This window comes from Danio rerio, chromosome 22, assembly GCF_052040795.2.
Source record: "Danio rerio strain M-AB ecotype USA chromosome 22, GRCz13ab, whole genome shotgun sequence".
NCBI classification, from domain to species: Eukaryota; Metazoa; Chordata; class Actinopteri; order Cypriniformes; family Danionidae; genus Danio; species Danio rerio.
This window is the reverse complement of record NC_141042.1, coordinates 5,422,501-5,442,500: the sequence shown is the minus strand read 5'-3', so window position 1 is coordinate 5,442,500 and position 20,000 is coordinate 5,422,501. Positions and strand designations below refer to the sequence as shown.

Here is a 20,000-nt window from a genome sequence, read left to right as displayed (position 1 = left end):
TTCATATTTCCGTACATCTTTTATGTTGTTTCATATTATGTTTTTGTATTATTTATTTATTTATTAATAATTTAGCTTTGTATTAATCAGAATCATTGTAATTTTTTTTTAAACAAAATTGCTATTTTTATATCTTATTTTAAGCAATTTTTCTGTTTTTGGTCATAAAAAACAGTCTTTACATCAATTTATTAAGCTTAATTTCATTTATTATTTAGTTTTATAAATAAATTTAAATTACGTAAATATTTTGACTCAATGTCAAATGCAACTCTCAATAATTGTCATATAATATCATTTAGCATTAGGAATAAGCAGGGAATATTTTAATAATCATTTATGTGAGTCATATTTATCTGTGTGTGTGTTTTTTTTAGAGATGTATGTGAAGGAATGGAGCACCTGGAGTCAAAGAAGCTCCTGCATCGAGATCTGGCTGGACGCAACATTCTCGTCTCTGAAGACGGTGTCGCCAAAATCAGTGATTTCGGTTTGGCGAGGGTCGGTTCAATGGCGGTCGACAACTCAAAGTTACCCGTGAAGTGGACCGCACCAGAAGCCTTGAAGAATAAAGTGAGAATAGAGTTTAATTGGTTTCCTACAACAGGTTTACATCCATCCAAGATCAAAAGCGTTCTCATCATATTTATACCTCATATCATATTTACTGTGCACATTGTTTGCTTTGAACATGCTGTATTCACCTTAATCACGAAAAAACATCCCGTGGGTAATTGAGAGCAAGTGATGTGATGCACATGTACTGTTATTACCATAACTTATTATAATTTAAATTTTAATTTATTTCATCTTACAAATGACTTGGTAAGGCTATGTATGGAAGTGATAACCAAACTCTTGCTAAAAACCCTTATGTTGTGTGCTTTTGTAGAAATTCTCCACTCAGTCAGACGTCTGGAGTTACGGAGTGCTTTTATGGGAAATCTTCTCATACGGCAGACAACCGTATCCCAAAATGGTGAGTATTTTCCCCCATCTTTTCTCATTTCTTGGTGGATTAGTGGAGCTGTGGTGATAAATTGATTGCGATGCAAATTGAGAAAAGATTCGGCATCGATTTTAAGATTTTCTGAATACACTGAATTAATTTTGAGCTTTAAGTTTTACCAACAGCAGAACTCTGTTTGACTCCAATTCCATACAAAAAGGTTTAAGTAAATTACAAGAGTGACTCAACCTAGCAAATAAGTGATTTTAGTCTAGAGCATTATTTGCTATTATAAGTTAGCCTAGCGCTTCATCTTCTGCTAAAAGTAGCCTAGAGCGCTGTGTGCTGTTGGAAAAACTAGCCTAGAGCACCATCTGTTGTTGAAAAAACTAGACTAGAGCATCATCTGCTGTTTAAAAACTAGCCTAGAGCACCATCTGCTGTTAAAAACTAGCCTAGAGCACCGTCTGTTGTTGAAAAAACTAGACTATAACATCATCTGCTGTTAAAAACTAGCCTAGAGCACCATCTGCTGTTAAAAACTAGCCTAGAGCACCATCTGCTGTTAAAAACTAGTCTAGAGCACAGTCTGTTGTTGAAAAAACTAGACTAGAGCGTCATCTGCTATTAAAAATTAGCCTAGAGCACCATCTGCTATTAAAAACTAGCCTAGAGCACCGTATGTTGTTGAAAAAACTAGACTAGAGCACCATCTGCTATTAAAAACTAGCCTAGAGCATAATCTGCTATTAAAAACTAGCATAGAGCACCGTCTGTTGTTGAAAAAACTAGAGCATCATCTGCTGTTAAAAACTAGCCTAGAGCACCATCTGTTGTTGAAAAGACTAGCCTAGACCACCATCTGTTGTTGAAAAAACTACCCTAGAGCACCATCTGTTGTTGAAAAAACTAGACTAGAGCATCATCTGCTGTTAAAAACTAGCCTAGAGCACCATCTGCTGTTAAAAACGAGCCTAGACCACCATCTGTTGTTGAAAAAACTACCCTAGAGCACAATCTGTTGTTGAAAAAACTAGACTAGAGCACCATCTGCTGTTAAAAACTAGCCTAGAGCACCATCTGTTGTTGAAAAAACTAGACTAGAGCACCATCTGCTGTTAAAAACTAGCCTAGAGCACCATCTGTTGTTGAAAAAACTAGACTAGAGCACCATCTGTTATTGAAAAACTAGCCTAGAGCACCATCTGCTGTTAAAAACTAGTCTAGAGCACAGTCTGTTGTTGAAAAAACTAGACTAGAGCGTCATCTGCTATTAAAAATTAGCCTAGAGCACCATCTGCTAATAAAAAACTAGCCTAGAGCACCGTATGTTGTTGAAAAAACTAGACTAGAGCATCATCTGCTATTAAAAACTAGCCTAGAGCATAATCTGCTATTAAAAACTAGCATAGAGCACCGTCTGTTGTTGAAAAAACTAGAGCATCATCTGCTGTTAAAAACTAGCCTAGAGCACCATCTGTTGTTGAAAAAACTAGCCTAGACCACCATCTGTTGTTGAAAAAACTACCCTAGAGCACCATCTGTTGTTGAAAAAACTAGACTAGAGCATCATCTGCTGTTAAAAACTAGCCTAGAGCACCATCTGCTGTTAAAAACTATCCTAGACCACCATCTGTTGTTGAAAAAACTACCCTAGAGCACCATCTGTTGTTGAAAAAACTAGACTAGAGCACCATCTGCTGTTAAAAACTAGCCTAGACCACCATCTGTTGTTGAAAAAACTAGACTAGAGCACCATCTGCTGTTAAAAACTAGCCTAGAGCACCATCTGTTATTGAAAAACTAGACTAGAGCATCATCTGCTGTTGAAAAGTAGCCTTGAGCACCATCTGATGTTTAAGATATTAGCCAAGAGCACTGTCTGCTGTTAAAAACTAACCTAGAGCATTATCTGCTAATGTAAACTAGCCTAGCGCTCAATCTTTTGCTAAAACTAGCTAAAAGCGCTGTGTGCTGTTGGACAAACTAGCCTAGAGCACCATCTCATGTTAAAAACTAGCTTACAGTGCCATTTTCTGTTGAAAAAATAACTTAGAGATCCGTTTGCTGCTGAAAACTAGCCTAGAGTGCCACTTGCTGTTAAAAAGTAGCCTAGAGCATCATCTACGGTTAAAAACTAGCCTAGAGCTCTGTCTGCTGATAAAAGCTAACCTAGAGCACTGTCTGCTGTTAAAAAAACAGCCTAGAGTGCCGACTGCTATTCGCCCAGAGTGTCATCGCTATTAGAAACTAGTCTAGAGCACCGTTTGCTGCTAAAAACTTGCCCAGCGCTCCATCTTCTGATAAAAACTAGACTAGAGCATTATCTGTTATTATAAACTAGCCTACCACTCCATCTTTGGTAAAACTAGCCTAGACCATTGTGCACTGATGGAAAAACTAGCCTAGAGCACCATCTGTTGTTGAAAATACTAGCCTTAGCGCACCATCTGCTGTTAAAGACTAACCTAGAGTGACTTCTGCTGTTAAAAACTAACCTTGGGTATTATCTGCTATTATAAACTAGCCTAGCGCTCCATCTTCTGCTAAAACAAGCCTAGAGTGCTGTGTGCTGTTGGAAAAACTATCCCTGAGATCCATCCTCTGCTGAAACATTTAGCTTAAACCAGCTTAAGCTGGTTGGCTGGTTTTAGCTGGTCGACCAGCCTGGTTTTAGAGGGGTTTTGTACACTTCCAGGCTGGTTTCCAGCCATTTCCAGCCTGGTCTTAGCTGGACAGGCTGGGAGATGACCAACTAAAACCAGCTTGACCAGCCTAGCCAGGATGGGAGCCCAGCCAAAATCTGCTATGTCCAGCTTAAACCAGGCTGGTCAAGCTGGTTTTAGCTCTAAAACCCCTCTAAAACCAGCCTGGTTGACCAGCTAAAACCAGCCGACCAGCCTAGGCTGGTTTAAGCTGTTTTTTCAGTAGGGTCTGCTGTTAGAAATATAGCCTACAGTGCCTTCTACTGTTGAAAAAGCAAACATAGCGATTATTTGGTGTTGAAATCTAGCCTAGAGTGCCATCTGCTGTTTAAAAGTAGTCTAGAGCACAATCTGCTGCTAAAAAAAACTATCATAGAGATCAATTTGCTGTTACAAACTAGCACAGAGCAACATCTCCTGTTAAAAAAGTAGCCTAAAGCGCCTTCTGCTGTTTAAAAACTAGCCTAGAGCTCCATCTTATGTAAAAGACTAGCCTACAGCACCATCTGCTATTGGAAAAACTATCATGGAGATCAATTTGCTGTTAAAACCAGCCTAGAGCACCATCTGCTGTTGAAAAAAACTAGCCTGGAGCTCCATCTCCTGTAAAAAGCTTGCCTACAGCGCCATCTGCTGTTAAAAAAAACTATCATAGAGATCAATTTGCTGTTAAAACTAGCCTAGAGCGCCATCTGATGTTTAAATCTAGCCTAGAGTTCAGTTTACGGTTAAAAGCTAAGCTCAGAATCCATTCTACGGAGAATTACATGGTTTTCAGAAAATCTAAGATACAATCTACGCATCGTATCGAAACGTATTGTATCGATGCATCATCACAGCTCAATCACTGTCGCTTCATCTGGCATGTTCTTTATTGTCAGACTGTGAATGAGGTGAAGGAGTGTGTGGAAAAGGGTTACCGGATGGAGCCTCCAGACGAATGTCCCGCAGACGTTTACAGCATCATGACGTCCTGCTGGCAGACGGAGCCCAAGAAGAGGCCGTCGTTCCACAAACTGCGAGAGCGACTGGAAAAAGAGCTGAAACTGCACACATGAGGTTTACCCAACACTCAGGCTGCGTGTCCACCCAAGCGTTTTTTTTTTACGCAAGTGCAGTGCTAATCATGCGTAGCTGTGAACGTGTTTTGCAGCACATTGCTGGCTGTTAATATACAGAGTAACCTGCGCTGTACCGTTAAAAGTTGAAAGTCTTTAGCAGATATTTATTTATTGTCCCGCCCCATCTCCACTGTGATTGGACGGCTAGCTCAAAAGAGACACTGATATGCACTGATATGAGCGCCCGCTCAGTGCATCACTATGCTGAAAAATGCAAAGCTAGCATTGACAACAACAGAAAACAGTCAACTTCGGTGGACGCACAGCCTCACTTTTACTTCGTTCTTTTGTAAACGCACATTATATTCATGTGTTACGTTTGATTTTATGGCTTTTGGTTGATTGGGTGAATTTCTGGAAAGCGTGTTCAGGCATTTCATCACACAATCAAAAGTATAATCGAGATTTTGCATGAAAGTTAAGCCTATTTTAGGATAATACATTCCTTTGTTGTATTTTCTTGACAATTAAGAAGACTTTAACTCTTGACTAGTGTTGTCACGGTACTGGCATTCAGTACCAATCGCTACTGAAATTTTAAAAACGTCCATTTCCTGCTAACATTTGAGCACGTTCTTAAACAGCACTAATTTGCCATTGTGTTCACATGCTCAACAGAAATGACTGTGATTGGCCATGAAGGTCATCAGTTCACTGAACTCACCGCTGTTTACTGAGTGTAAGCACAAATACAGGAACACTGGAGCATTTTAAAGCCGTGTAGATCAGTTGATCCATCAGCGGATCGCTCGTATATCAGTGTTACGATTTATTAAGTTGTCTAGGGAGAATAATCGTAACGTTTAGAATGTTAGATTATTACTGCAGGAAATATATGGAGAAGTTACAGGGGAAAAGAAACCACCAAAGCAAAGAACTAAACAAAACTGAAAAGCCACCTAAACTAGAACACAGGATCCCCTGTAAACTTACGAATGAAAATAAAAAGGTGAAAAAGAAATCGAAATCTTCAGCGTATGTGATGCCATAACACCCCCATTCACACGGGGCTTCAGCGTCAATGCTTGACTGAAGGCGTGTCTGAAGTTGGGGCTGAAGCGATCGTCATAGAAGCGTCAGCCAATGAAATTCAGTCAGCAATAGGCCACTATCTAGCTGGTGTATTTGCATACAGCAATCTGATTGGCTGACGTTTCTGTCGGCGCTTGAAAAGTTGAGCTAGTCTCAACTTCTGTAGCGAGCAACGCCTCTGAAGCGGCGCTGACGGATCCACAATGCTGTTCAGCAACGCCTGACATCACCCATTCAAAGTCAATAGGAAGTGTTGACGCTGACGCCCCGTGTGAATGGGGCGTAAGGGCAAGAGTGGGACTCCTTTTCAGCCCTGGAGTTTCAAGCCGTAGACCGGCCCACCTCAGTTCACGACTGACTATATTAAAATAAGGTCATTTCCAATTCAGTTTCTGATGACACGATCACGTCTTTTTGAAGGACACAGCTGCTTTAGAACTTGAAATGTTTTTCATAAATATGAGAAGATTAAAGGGTCGCTAAATCTCCAACACTATTTTTTTAAAAATCACAATGTCCTTTCCTGCAATATCTGAATATATATTCTGTGCAAAATTCATTATAGATGTCCAGTCCTTTGTAACGGTGGTCACACAAAAAATAAAAATAAAATATATGTACACCTACATAAGAAACACAAGCACTATTATATGTCTTAACACTAAAAGTGAAAAAAAAAATTACTCGCTCATGTAAGGTTTGAACTCAGGTCAGCAGCATCGTAACGCAACGTGCTGACCACAATGGCGCTGTTATGCTGGTGCGTTAGGAATAAAAAATAGGTATTGCTCTGTTATCTGCAAAACTCTTTTGACCACAGTGTTACTTTCTATTGATGGCCTAATCTTTTTCTCCTCTTTTCAGATTTCTAATCAAGCTATGTCAGATTAATTAATGTAGTGGATCATCTGATTTTCATTGAACAGGAGTAATATTCATTAATATTAATTAGTAGAATTCTTATATTCACTAAGGTCATACCTGTCAACATTTGGATGTGAAAATAAGGGATATGCCCACCATAATAAGGGATTATTAACAAAAGAAAAAATCAATATAGACATTAGCAGCAAATTCTTTAGCAAACAGTTCAGCTTATTAAAATTATTAGCTGTTATAATGATATAGAATCAAGCTATCAAATCTCATTAGGTGTTTCTCCACTGTATAACTTACACATTCTGATTTAAAAGCAACCAATGAATCTCTCATTTATTTAGATTCTTTTTGTTTGATTACATTAAAAAAACAGAGGTGTCACTTTAAAAATGCACACATCTAACATCATAATGAAAGCATTCGATTGCTTTCCTAACTTTTTATGCTCATTTAAGACGAAATTAGTTGTTTGAAAAAAAAAAAAACACCAAGATCGACATGTTTATATGTTATTATTACTAATTATGAGTATATATCTGTTTAAACACGCACCCAAAAGCCAGACTTTCACTTCGCTTCAAATAGCGTGTACAGAATCCGTTTGGGAAATCATTTGGGCGTCTGTTTATCAGTATGGAGCACGTCAGCTGACCGTCATGCACCATTATATGACTGTTTTGAGGATTGTATAGGAGGCGCGACGGCACCTGTAATCAAAAGGAAAGGGAATCGCGCCATTTTTTATATTTATTTATAAGTGTTTCCATGTTTTCATTCCTAAACAAAGAGAAAGCACAGAACAGACGCGCATTTAAAGGGCCATGAAACCCCCTCGTTTCAGCATTGTGTTTTCACACCTCTACTTTGGAAAAAGTCAGAAAAGTGGGCGTGTCCAGCTCTGTTTAGGGGGGAGTGTTGGAGGAACTAAAGTGGGATGGTGTGGGAGTGTCTATTTGGGCACGCGCGAGTTTCAGTCAAAATACACACACATGAGAAAGTAATGGTGTTTAACCTACATGGACATGTGTAGTCGAATTATTTGCCAAATTATTAAATGGTGGACTTTAACTGCAGTTTGGCTCTTTTATTCAGGGAATTCATTCATGCCCCTCGCGACAAACGCGATATTTGATTCGAGGAACTGCTCTAAGCGTGTATTTTTCATGCAACGTTTGATACCGCACGGCGAATGAGAGAAAAAAAACCCTCCGCATTTCCCAGAAACTTAGATGCACACGACAGGTAGCGTCAGAAAGCCGCGTGTGTTATTCCGGTCACAAAATGCGGTGCTATGTTTGCACTCAGTGCAATAGTTAACTTTATTCAATACGAACAAACTGAATAAACAAAGAGCACTGGTCGCTCACTTACCAAATCTGTAGAGACAGGACAATCCACAGCAACTAGAGCCGCGTCTTTATTAAGAGGAGACTAACGTTACAAGCGAATCCGGATTTCAGCGTTTGCAGATGAGAACAGCTCTCAGGTGAACAATAATCCTCCTAAGACACGTAAGTTATTGTTGTCGCGCGTCGCGTACACTGTTAATCCACACGTGAGTCTGAGCTCTCACAGAGATAAAATGAAACCGAAACTTAACTGCAGCAAACTATAAAAGCAACACTTCACGCTTGTTTTGCCAACACAATGTGGCGTCTCTGTCGTCTAAACACTGTGATAGTAATGAATATTAATGAAGTTGCACAATAGAGCGCGCTGATTGGTTTGAACCAAGCTTTACTCATGCATTAATGCATCACACTGTAAGACGTAATAAGACTCACTCTGGCACAGACGTCCAGTCTGCACGCTGGAATACACGCTATTATGTCATGACCGTGACGCAGCTTCAAAATTCGTTTCAAACAGGAAGTACGAATTTGCTTGAAATAACGCAAAAACAACCAATTTACACTTTTTAGTGAAATATAGGTGTCCTAATAGTGTTTTTAGCAGTGTGGGACACATATACGACTGTCAACAGCTCAAAAAATGTGTTTTGGTGTTTCGTGACCCTTTAAGAGCAAGGGGCGGCCCCTGGTGGTTCGGCGGTATAGGTTGTGTATAGGGAGGCTCGGCTCTTCAGAGAAAGACTGAAAATACGGGAGAAATACGGGAAAATACCTTTACGGGATGATAGCGGGATATAACTGTAAAATACGGGAGAATTCCGGGAAAAAAAAGTAGGGTTGACGGGTATGACTAGGGTGCCGCTGTTTGGGGTTGAATGATAGTACATCATCATTAACCTGCAGGCTGCATTTTGCTCATTGGACTGCGAGAAAATAAATAAAAAAATAATAATTTATTTTTAAATAAAAATAATAATAAAAAAAGAGTGAGGCTATGGTCAAATTAATAAATAAATGAAAAAAGTGTGACTGCTGAGAGTGCACGCAGCTAGGGACAATGGCCCTCGCGGCCAAAAAACGGACCGAGTCACCGGGAATTCGCCCGGTCCTCCTGATTAGCCAATCCGGGTCTGGGCACCCATGAAGTGCACTCCCTGAAATAATAAACAAAAAGCTGCGCTTACCCACCCTCCTAATGTTTCTGAACAATTCAAATAACTACGGGCAAAATGTATTTCGCGCGACTTGGTAACCTATTCCTTTGTCCCCAAAAAGGAATAAAAAAACTTTCACACCATACTGACTTAAATTTACATTTATAAGCAGACCAGCTGATCTTTGTGACTTTAAAACACTCCAGTGTCCCTGTATCTGTGGTTACATTCAGTAAACAGCGGTGAGTTTGGTGAACTGATGACCTTCACGGCCAATCACAGTCATTTCTGTTGAGCATGTGAACACAACGGCAAATCAGCGATGTTTACGAACGTGCTCAAATGTTAGCGGGAAATGGACGTTTTTAAAATTTTATTGCAGTATCGCTACAACAATACTCTTGATTTCTTTTTTTATGTTTTAATAATTGTCTAAATTGGTGCCATTATTGTAATATTAAACTAATATTACATATGGTTTTGTACTTTAATTCATCGTAAGGCATAATAATGAGACTAAACAGACAAAATTGATACTTTTTACCCTCATAATTGTGTCATCTCATAATTATTACCTTGTCATAATTGTGTATTATTGCAAGATTATAACTTGTTATTGTTGACTGATGTCATGTTTTTAGCTCATAGTTGATCTTATGTCAGTATTTCGCCTTTTTATCTCATAATTATAAATTTGTCAACTTTTATCTCATAATTATAACTATAACCTTAGTTCATATTGTACTAAATATCACTATAAATCACAGTTTGAACTGTCATAATTTGGACTTTTATTTCATTTTTTTCTCATTTTTATTTTGTCTCATGTTGTCATCTCATAATTTCCGTTGCATCATAAATACAGCTGTAACTTTATCTCATAATTATGAATCAATGAGTAAGCAAGAACATGTAAATACTTCTAAATAGTATATCATTATTTTAAATGTCAATTTTGCTTTGCTTAAAGGTGCTGTATGTAAGTTTTTGACTTTTCTAAAGCATAAAAATACATTAATATGATTGCAGATATTTCAAAAACTTGCCAAGTGAACCTTCTTGTTTATCTGAAAGACAATGCTGAAGTCAGATATTCTTTTATTTATTTTTAAAGATTTATTTTTGGCCTTTTTGCCTTTATTGAGAGGACAGAACAGTATTTTCAGACAGGAAACTAAGCAGGAGAGAGGGGGGGTAGGGTGAGGAAATGTCCTCGAGCCAGGATTCGAACTCGGGACGCCCTGAGGTGCTACTGCACCATATGTCAGTGCGCTAACCACTAGGCTATTGCGCTGACTGAAGTCAGATATTCTCATTTGAAAATGTGTTGTACATGTCGGAACGTCTGTTTTTGTTTTGGTCGCTTTAACCCGCCCACTGCTACTTTAGCCAATTATATTTCAGCAGCCAGGTTGCCTTGATGGAAAGCCACGTATTGCATTCATTCAATCAGAATCTTAAAGTTTGTTTCCGTGACTGAAATGCGACCTCTGGTGGACAGTAGCAGACTCCGAAATGAGAGGCAGATTCAGAATTCCACATGAGGTGGTTAATTAGCAAATAAATATCAATGTTAGGAACGTAAACATTAGGTGAGCAAACTACACTGTAACACCGTGTCCTAACAACACGCTACAGGATGAGATTTGATTTTTAGGCAAATGGGCTGTTTGCACCAGACAAAACTCGACACGTTTAAATACAGCCACACAGAATAGTGCACTCACTGCACTCCAACAAAATGGTTTATAATCTAATTAATACATGCTAATCACAGTTCTGATATTCAATTTCAAACAGATTATTATATTTTTTCAAGATCTAAGGTGAACTATCTGCTGCTGCTTTCAGTAGTATGGCAATAAATGTCATGTAAAATGACATTCAAACTCGCATCATTAGCATTTAACGCTGAATAAAGCACATGAGGTGTACCTGAGCTGATCATTGTCGGTTTTCTGTGGTTCAGCTGCAACAAATTCCAGGTGTTGTTAGAAAAAAACCTCCTTTTAATATGGAAAATATTCCTTCTATCATGTGCCTTTGCTTTTGTTTATAACACGACTTAAATCAGCCTTTAGGTTCGACTTTCAGGCACACTGTTGGTGTTCTCAATCTGGCAACCTGAGCTTGCATGTGTTTTGAATCAGGAGTGCAATACCTAGTTCAACCACTGGGTGTCGAGCTTACATACTGCACCTTTAATTAACATATGGATTTCGGTTGGGAAATGCGCTTAAGTATTATTTAATAAATGTTTATTTTTTTCTTTTGTTTTTATTTTGGGTGGAAGATGATCCAGTCATGTTCTGATACGCCTCACCCAGTTTTAAAAATGTATTCTTAAATGTCATCTGCTACAGTCCTCAATGAGGTCCTGTAGAATGACATTCAGATGTACATGCATTTCAGAAATGTATTTATTTATTGAAAAAACACAAATAAAGAGGAAATTGATTTTTACAGAACGTCTAATCACTCTTTCTCAAGCAAAAAAACGTATAACGGATTGTTACATTGATGAAGTGTTGTGTTCGTCCTGGATTACTATCTCATATCTGCTCCTTTAAGATGTTTAATATGCATCGTGATGATGAGTTTTACACAAGCACCATTTAAGGCACTGTCAAATTCAAGCTGATTTTGGAGTGAAATCACATGTCCCGGAGTCTCAAAGGAAATGATTTCGATGTTTTATTTTTCTCATTGCTCTGATTTGTTGATGTTAGTCTGCCACCCTTGAGACCGTCGGCAGATTGAATTCCTCAACTTTATTCTGTTTTTAATCCTCAAACAGGATGAGATGAAATTCTTCCAGAGGATTTTTAAAGCCCTGCTCTGTGCTGAGGAGAGAAGTGCTGTTTTTATGCATAAAGAGAAAGAGTGCTGAAATACTGAGATATGGACTTCAGATTGAACATTTTAATTAAAAAGACGTGTTTTTTTTCCGTAGTGTCTCATAATAGTCCTAAGATCATATTAAAACTTTTGCTCTTATCTCACAATGTTTTGTCCCTGTTTTTACTTTGTATTTTCGTTTTTTTCAACTAGAAATGAAACCATTTTGAATTTGTGCTCATTTCAGCCTATTATCTTATAATTTCTACACTTCTTTATTTAATTAGGACAGTAAGATCTGACTTTGCTGAGACAAAAGTCTCGTCACTGAACAGAAATAATGTCCAGTATAGAATATAAAGTCCTGCTGCAGTGGAGACAGAATGAATATTGTGTCTGACTCCATCATGAGCTTGGAGGACTGCATCCATACATCTCTGACATGACTCAAATCACTGATTAATAAAGTCATCTGGAATGGCAAAGAAAGCGTTCCTGCAGGACTCCCAGAGTTCCTCAAGACTCTTTGGAATTATCTTCAATGCCTCCTCCTCCATCTTACAGACATGCTCAATAATGTTCATATCTGGTGACTGGGCTGGCCAATCCTGGAGCAGCTTGACCTTGCTTTCAGGAGTTTTGATATGGAGGCTGAAGTATGAGCAGGAGCGCTGTCCTGCTGGAGAATTGTCCCTCTCCTGTGGTTTGTAATGTAATGGGCAGCACAAATGTCTTGATACCTCAGGCTGTTGATGCTGATCATCCACTCTGCAGATCTCTCGCACACACCCATACTGAATGTAACCAAACCATGATTTTTCCTTCACCAAACTTGACTGATTTCTGTGAGAATCTTGGCTCCATGTGTGTTCCAGTAGTTCTTCTGCAGTGTTTGTGATGATTGGGACGCAGATCAACAGATGATTCATCAGAAAAACCCACCTTCTGCCACTTCTCCAAATGATCAACTAGAAGTCGAGTTATTATTTGCTGCTCTTACAAATGAGATTGAAGACAAGACTTTTGTCAGGTAGTATATATATTTACACACACAAACACACACTATCTAAATCAGTGGTTCTTAAACTGTGTTTACCACTAGTGGCACACGGGCTTAAAAGAATAAAATGAACACACTTTTAACCCTTTGACACGTACGATAACACCAATGTGATCAGCACCGGCTGTTTTCTGGAGCGTACATCGCTGGTGTGCTGACGCCCCATTCACACAGGGCTTCAGAGTCAACGCTTGACTAAAGTTAGAGCTGACGCGATCGTCATAGCAGCGTTAGCCAATGAAATCAGGAAATTAGTTGGCAATAGGCCACTGTCTGAGCTGGTGTATTTGCATCCAGCGATCTGATTGGCTGACGCTTCAACAATGCAGTTCGGCAACCCATTCCAAGTGAATAAGAAGCGTTGAAGCTGACGTCCAGTGTGAATGGGGCGTTAGAATGTTTAGCGCATCGCGTCATCGGATGTTAAAAATCAATCTGCTTGGGGCAGAGCCAGAGGAAGATGCGTGCAGCGCCAAATATTTAAAATACAAGTTAATGTTTAGATTTTAAAGATATAGACCTTTTTCATGGCTGCTGCATGGAGGGCGCCAAAGCGACCAGCATCTTCCGGTAGAATGCTAAAAACTTCCTTTTACGGCGTGTACAACTGGCAATTTGCGCTCCGAAAATAACGTTTTTTAAACAGATATGATAACAGAGTGTTTTTGTGACACACAACCTAGAAATGTGTCTGTTAAAGCCGTTATAATCTGTCACGTGTGGTTCAAGCGCGTCAGAAATTCGAGAAAAACGTTCTCCTAGTACACGTGTCTGCCGTCAGAAATACAGTGTGTGTGTGCGCGTTCCCGGCCTGTCAGCTGTTAGCTCAGCGGCTCTTCAACACGCACGCACACACACACTCAGAAAGAGAGCAAAACAGAGTACTCATGAAACTTAACAGGTATGAAAGTCGAGCAATTTACAAAAATGAGCAATAAAAGTCTGTTATTGATCCTCTGCTGGCTGATTTGCTGTTCATTCTAATCGCGAGCCGTTTGTGTTTTATTTCGTGTGTTGTTTTCACCACGGTTTGTGTTTTTCTGTCATTTCGAAGTGACACTAGCCTATATTTTCACATTGTCACAGTTATTAAATCAGTGTGTCAGTGGCACAGTACAGCCTACGTGTGTGTGTCAAACATTTTGCTGAATGACATTTGTTTGGGTTGGTTATATATTTGAAATAAAGAGAAAATGTTGACTTTAGCGATGACGAGGCTTCATTTAAACCACAGAAGATGCCATCTGACAACGAGGGGGAAACGCCTCACAGCAGCTGTTTTCCATCCTATTTGTAGGAGCCATACATTGTATATTGGCGATTGGCCACAAGGTGTCAGTACGGCACTATATAACTGTGGCTTCACTGCATGGAGGAAGACAGTGTTGGTAGGAAGCACACAGTTTTTGACCGTATTGTATCATCTCGTAATTGAAGGTAACAGAGAAGTGTGCTTTTAGATAAAGGAAAGCGATTGAGTAATTATGTTGATTGGAAGTTGATTGGACAATAAATATGTTTTTATTTGCATCTATTTGCTTACGGACTCTGTCTTTTACGCGTTAAAAACTTGCTCACTCTACCAACAATAGCGGCATTGGTAAGCCGCTACACTATTAGATCGCATTTCTTTAAATGGTCAGTCCAGGAGATGCTGCTGATGGACAACAGTATTAGTTCAAAGAGTATAAAAGCAGGTAAAATAGATTAAAGCTATCGTTTCAAAGCTGTCCAAATGTGCCTGTTTACACGCATCAGCTGCCGACCGGAAGTTCTTCGCATTCTCCTTTCGCATACACGCAAAGCATAATGGGTAATTTTGCGTTCCAAGAAAAAGGTCTATACAAATATGTCACATATATTTCAAAATGTATCAAAAAAAGTTTATATATGAAAATGGTGATGTTTAGCCAAGATTGATGAGGTCCAAGAAACATTTGCAGGTTTTGATGAATAGACTACTACTATATGGTATTTCTTTACATTTAAGCAAAGCAGTTTTCTCTTTACTTTTTAAGAACAGTATAGTTTAGTTTTTTTAAATGTACATTGAATTAAACATTGATGTTTTATTTATTTATTTTCCTGTAAGCACAGTGCAGTGTTAATAATCAACCTGTTAATAATGTTTAAAGTGGCTGACAATAATAAATGTTTTTAATAATAGGAATTATTCTGGCTTGTTTTTGAACTGTACACAGCTGTAGCTGTTTAATTAGGCCCGCTACGCTACTGTATTTCAATACTGGTCATTATGGGGTACTTGGAGAGACTGAGGTGGTACTCGGTGAAAAAAGTCTGAGAACCACTGATCTACATACAATACAATAAATGAAAAAAAAATGAGTGAACTTTGACCTTGCGTTTCTCAATATTGCAGTAAGTGTGTGTATTTAAGCGCTTACGTGCTCTTGCTTAATCTCTGGCAGTCATGGAAAGATTTGCTCAGTGATGTCAGAGTGGGAGGAGACTCGGGACCCTTTTAGAACGCCGGGGTGGAGAAAAGCAGTTTGACTGACAGGCGAGGCATCTAATCAGCCAATTAAAGGCAGGGATGCGTCCAGAATATCTGCTTTAATCAGGAGCGTCAGATTATGTCCTAAAGAGGAAAGTTCACCCATATTCTTCCTGTGCGCTCAGGCACGTAAACTGTCTTTTGATCCGGCAGAACGAAGAGCGTAAAACACACACTGATGCTAAACTGAACTGGTTAAAGAGAGTTCAAAACAAACTTCATTCCGGCGTTATGGATGTGACATTTGCTGTAAAAACACCTAAATTCATAGACAAAGTACAGTGCTCAGCATAATTGAGTACAGCCCATTTTGAAAGTGAATATTTTGATGCATTTTTCAGTGAATAAAGGTGAGGAATTGTGGTGCATTTAAACAAAACAGATTTATTAAACAGATATATTAATTTACTCATCAAACATATTTAGAAATTGAATGATAATACAATTAAATTCAAGCAAAATAATGCAAAAATAAATTACAATATACTACATTTTTCCTTTTTTTTTTTGCTTCTCTTGATTTTTCCTTTTTTTAAACTTGTATTTAATATTTTTCTCTAACATACATTTGGCTGTACTAGTTTTTGGGCTGTTATCATAGGTTATTTTGTCAGATTAGCTCCAGATTTGGCTTCAGTACTGACTAATCTATATGCACAAATATATTATTGTATAGACCTTTTTCTTAGAACGCAAAATTACCCATTATGCTTTGCGTGTATGTGTAATGCCGAGTTCAGACTGCATGATTTTCAAAGTAGTCGTGTCACAGATGTTTTCACACTGCATGACTATCTGGGCTGGCGTTTTGTCGCTGCTTTGTTTACACTGCAAGATGGTTCGGCGACAGGGACATTCACATTGCATGACTTTACTATAGGAAGAATCGCCGACAACTTCGTCCAAACTACGTCTCACAGCCAAAAACATGTAGTATATCTTTTGTTATTAACTACATAATGAGAAAGAAGCCTTTAATGGGGTAGAACATGTACATGTTTGCTCACCTGGTGTTTAAAGGGAATTAGCCATTTCTCCTCAACATTGATAATAAACTAATTTCTTTCTGTATGAAACGTCAAACAGACACAGTTGCTCCTGAGTCCTGTCAAACCTCCACTAGTTTTCCTCCATTTCGTGGGTCCAAATAAACCGAAAAAGAGCGCTTTTAACTTCTCGCCCAGCCTCCCGCTGGCCTGCAGCAGGTATACACACACGCACACACAAGTGAAAGCTGCTCTCTCATTGGCTGTAGGCGATCGCTGATGTTATTTTCAGTCTAAACTCAATTCACACGGCATGATTTGAATCGCCGACAGCTCCAGATATTCAGCACGCCAAATATCTCACAGACATCGGCTTTTCTCTCAGATCGCGTCTTTGATAGTTCATACTGTGTGATTGTCACTCACGTGCACGAGCAGCGATTTGCCTGTGATTTCAGGCATTTGTCGGCGATTTCTCAAAACCTGTCGGCGGGCCAAAATCGGGGCTAAAATCACGCAGTCTGAACTAGGCATAAGGAAAATGCTAAGAACTTCCGGTCGGCAGCTGATGCGTGTAAACCACAGGTGTCAAACTCAGTTCCAAAAGGGCCGCAGCTCTGCACAGTTTAGTTCCAACCCTAATTAAACACACCTGATCAAACTAATTGAGTCCTTCAGGCTTGTTTGAAACCTACAGGTAAGTGTGTTGGAGCAGGGTTGGAACTAAACTGTGAAGGGCTTCGGCCCTCCAGGAATTGAGTTTGACACCCCTGATCTAAATCGTCAGCACATTCAGGAATAACAGTTTGTTGGCAAAAGCCTCTAAACGCCTTTACGAGACTGTTTTATCCTTCTCCCGATTTAGATTTTAAAGGATCGAGTTTGATGAACTGGACGAAGCCTGTCCGACTGTCAGCAAATGGCATATGAAAACATCCCTTACCTCAAAACTCTGTGAATCATAAGAAAAAGAAAACACACTGTGCAGTCGGAAGTGTAGCACGCATTCAGAACGATTTTTTGCGCAGCGACGCAACTTTAAATGAGTCAGATTTACTAAACATTAAAAGGCAACACGAAAGATGAAGTTAAGAATCCGTTCTTAACGTTACGGGAGTTTTCCGGGAGAAATAACAAAACAGGAGGGTGGCGGGAGATGAAATACGGGAGACTTCCGGGAAAAACGGGAGTGTTGGCATGTTTGTCATACAGTGTTATGCCTGGATTTCATAAATACCTTTGCATTTGTTAACACAAGGGGCTCTATTTTGACGGTCTATGCGCAGAGCTCAAAACGCAGGGCGCAAACGCTTTCAGGGCGTGTCAGGACGCGTTTTTGCTAATTTAAGGACGGGAAATCTGCCTTGCGCCGTGGCGCATGCTCTAAAAGGGTTGAGTTTATTTTTTTAATGAGTTATAGATGTGTTTTGAGAATAAACCAATTAGAGTCTCATCTCCAATTTCCTTTAAGAGTCAGCTGCGTCGCGCCAAGAGCGCATTCGCTATTTACAGGACGCAAAGTAAGTCTAAGTAGAAAAAATGAGCATTTCACAAGCAAACAGTTAACAGTTTTTTAACAGAAAACTGTTAAACAGAGCATCTACTGCGTGAGAATGAGAGATAATGGATCACTTTCACTTTCGCTGTTGGATAGGGAAACCTTTACGCACAGACATCAATTAGCCTATAAATAATTAATTGCGTTTGTTAAGCGCAAATTTTCGTTTCAAAACTATTTCTAAATTCAGTTCTAATTTCCAGCAAACGAATAAATGAACAATAATAATGAAGTGTGCTCAAAAACCTGAGTTATATCCTAAAACACATGCTGTGCCCCATATGGTCTAAAACCTGACAGGTGGGCAAATCTAAGCTTGTTTTTAATAAAACAAATATAAATATGGATATAATAAATAATACTGCTAATAATAATAACATTATACAAGAGCAAATTGTTATGAATGAACTGAAAAAGCCTCCCGAGATGAAGAAGACATAAAAGCAGTGATTTTTCATATTTATGTTGGCTAGAAAATAATATGTTTTGTAATATTTTAATCCTTTATATTTATATTCTATATTTATTCTTATTATATCCTATATATATCCTTAATATTTAATTTTTTTCATATGTAAAGGCATTTGCCTATTGCTCTCTTGTGCGTATTAAGCAGTGTGTAAGCGAGGCGCAACTCTGCGCCGGAGTTTAGACCGGGTTAGTTTTGGTCTAATGAAAAATCTATTATAGTTTCTCAAAATAGCAACGCGCCAGCGGTCCGCCTCAGAACGCCTTCCTTTTTAGACCAGAACGCCTATGGGCGCACAAATGAGCGCTAATGCATTTGCTGTTTAAACAGCGTAGCGCAACGCCTCAAAACGACTCTTGCGCTAAGCTGAAACTACCCCCAGGGCTTTATTTGTGCCAGAAAAAGGCGGATCTGGCACCTCATGTTACCGATCCCCCTCCTCACACGCACACCCCTTCTCCGTACTCTTCACTTTCCTCTGCGACTCCCCCACCTTCTTCACTTTTGCAAGCAAACCTGCGGTCATTGAGTGCATCCATCATTACACACTTCATTTTACCGGCTGAATGAGTGCATCATTCGGGTAATTAGAGTGCACTTATTATTTTTAGAGTTTTCAGTGTGAACGCACTAGCGACACTACTTACACTCTTTATATTACAAAATGGCGTAGAATAGTGCATAAGTATGTGATTTGGGACGCAGCTCAAGTCTGAGCATTTTTTTTTTGTGTGTGTGTCTTGAAGTGTTTGGATTGGCTCCTTCTCTGATGATGTCAGTTTGACAGATTCAGACACAATAGGCTCGTTTGACTTGGCCAAAATCTGCGCAGAATCGATCACCGGTGATCACCGCAAGATGCATGCCGGTTAGAAATGTGTCCGCCTTGCCTTCGCCTCGCTCTGATGTCACGCTGACGTGCGCCAAAAAACTCTCGCGATCGCGAGGTGGGTACCTCGGATAGAGCAGTCGGCCGCAGTTGCTCTCAAAAGACTGCGTTACCAAAAGCATGATGGGAAACGACACAGCTGAATGCTGATTGGATGAGACTGACACATTACACTTTATTATCTTGTTTTACTAAGGTTTATACCTGGATTTGTTGAATACCTTTTTTGTATTTTAGTTGATAATTAAAAAAAAAGTCATAAAGAGCATTACATATGGTTATTTATTTAGATTTACACGCAAACAAAAACAAAACACATCTTTGTAAAACATAACGTGACCTATGTAATATAACTAAATGTTACTTATAAATCATTAGGATGTGTGTGTGCAGTATTTTATTTCTCTCTCAGTTTTACTTTTTAAATGTTTGTGTAAATTTTGTATTGTAATTTTAATGCAGCATTATTCCATTAAAGTCAATCCAATTTATA

The 20,000-nt window shown here is 39.0% G+C and overlaps 1 protein-coding gene across 2 annotated transcripts in view; it reads left to right on the top strand.

Moving 5' to 3' along the window:
* Positions 1–8,122, top strand: part of matk (megakaryocyte-associated tyrosine kinase) — a 24,230-nt gene extending 16,108 nt beyond the window's left edge. For both annotated transcript variants that reach the window (XM_087303540.1, XM_087303541.1), the window contains exons 11-13: positions 378–573; positions 893–979; positions 4,536–8,122. In XM_087303540.1, the coding sequence (XP_087159666.1) occupies positions 378–573; positions 893–979; positions 4,536–4,712 (460 nt within the window). In that variant the 3' untranslated portion in view covers positions 4,713–8,122. The remainder of the gene's footprint in view (positions 1–377; positions 574–892; positions 980–4,535) is intronic.
* The last annotated feature ends 11,878 nt before the right edge of the window (positions 8,123–20,000 follow it).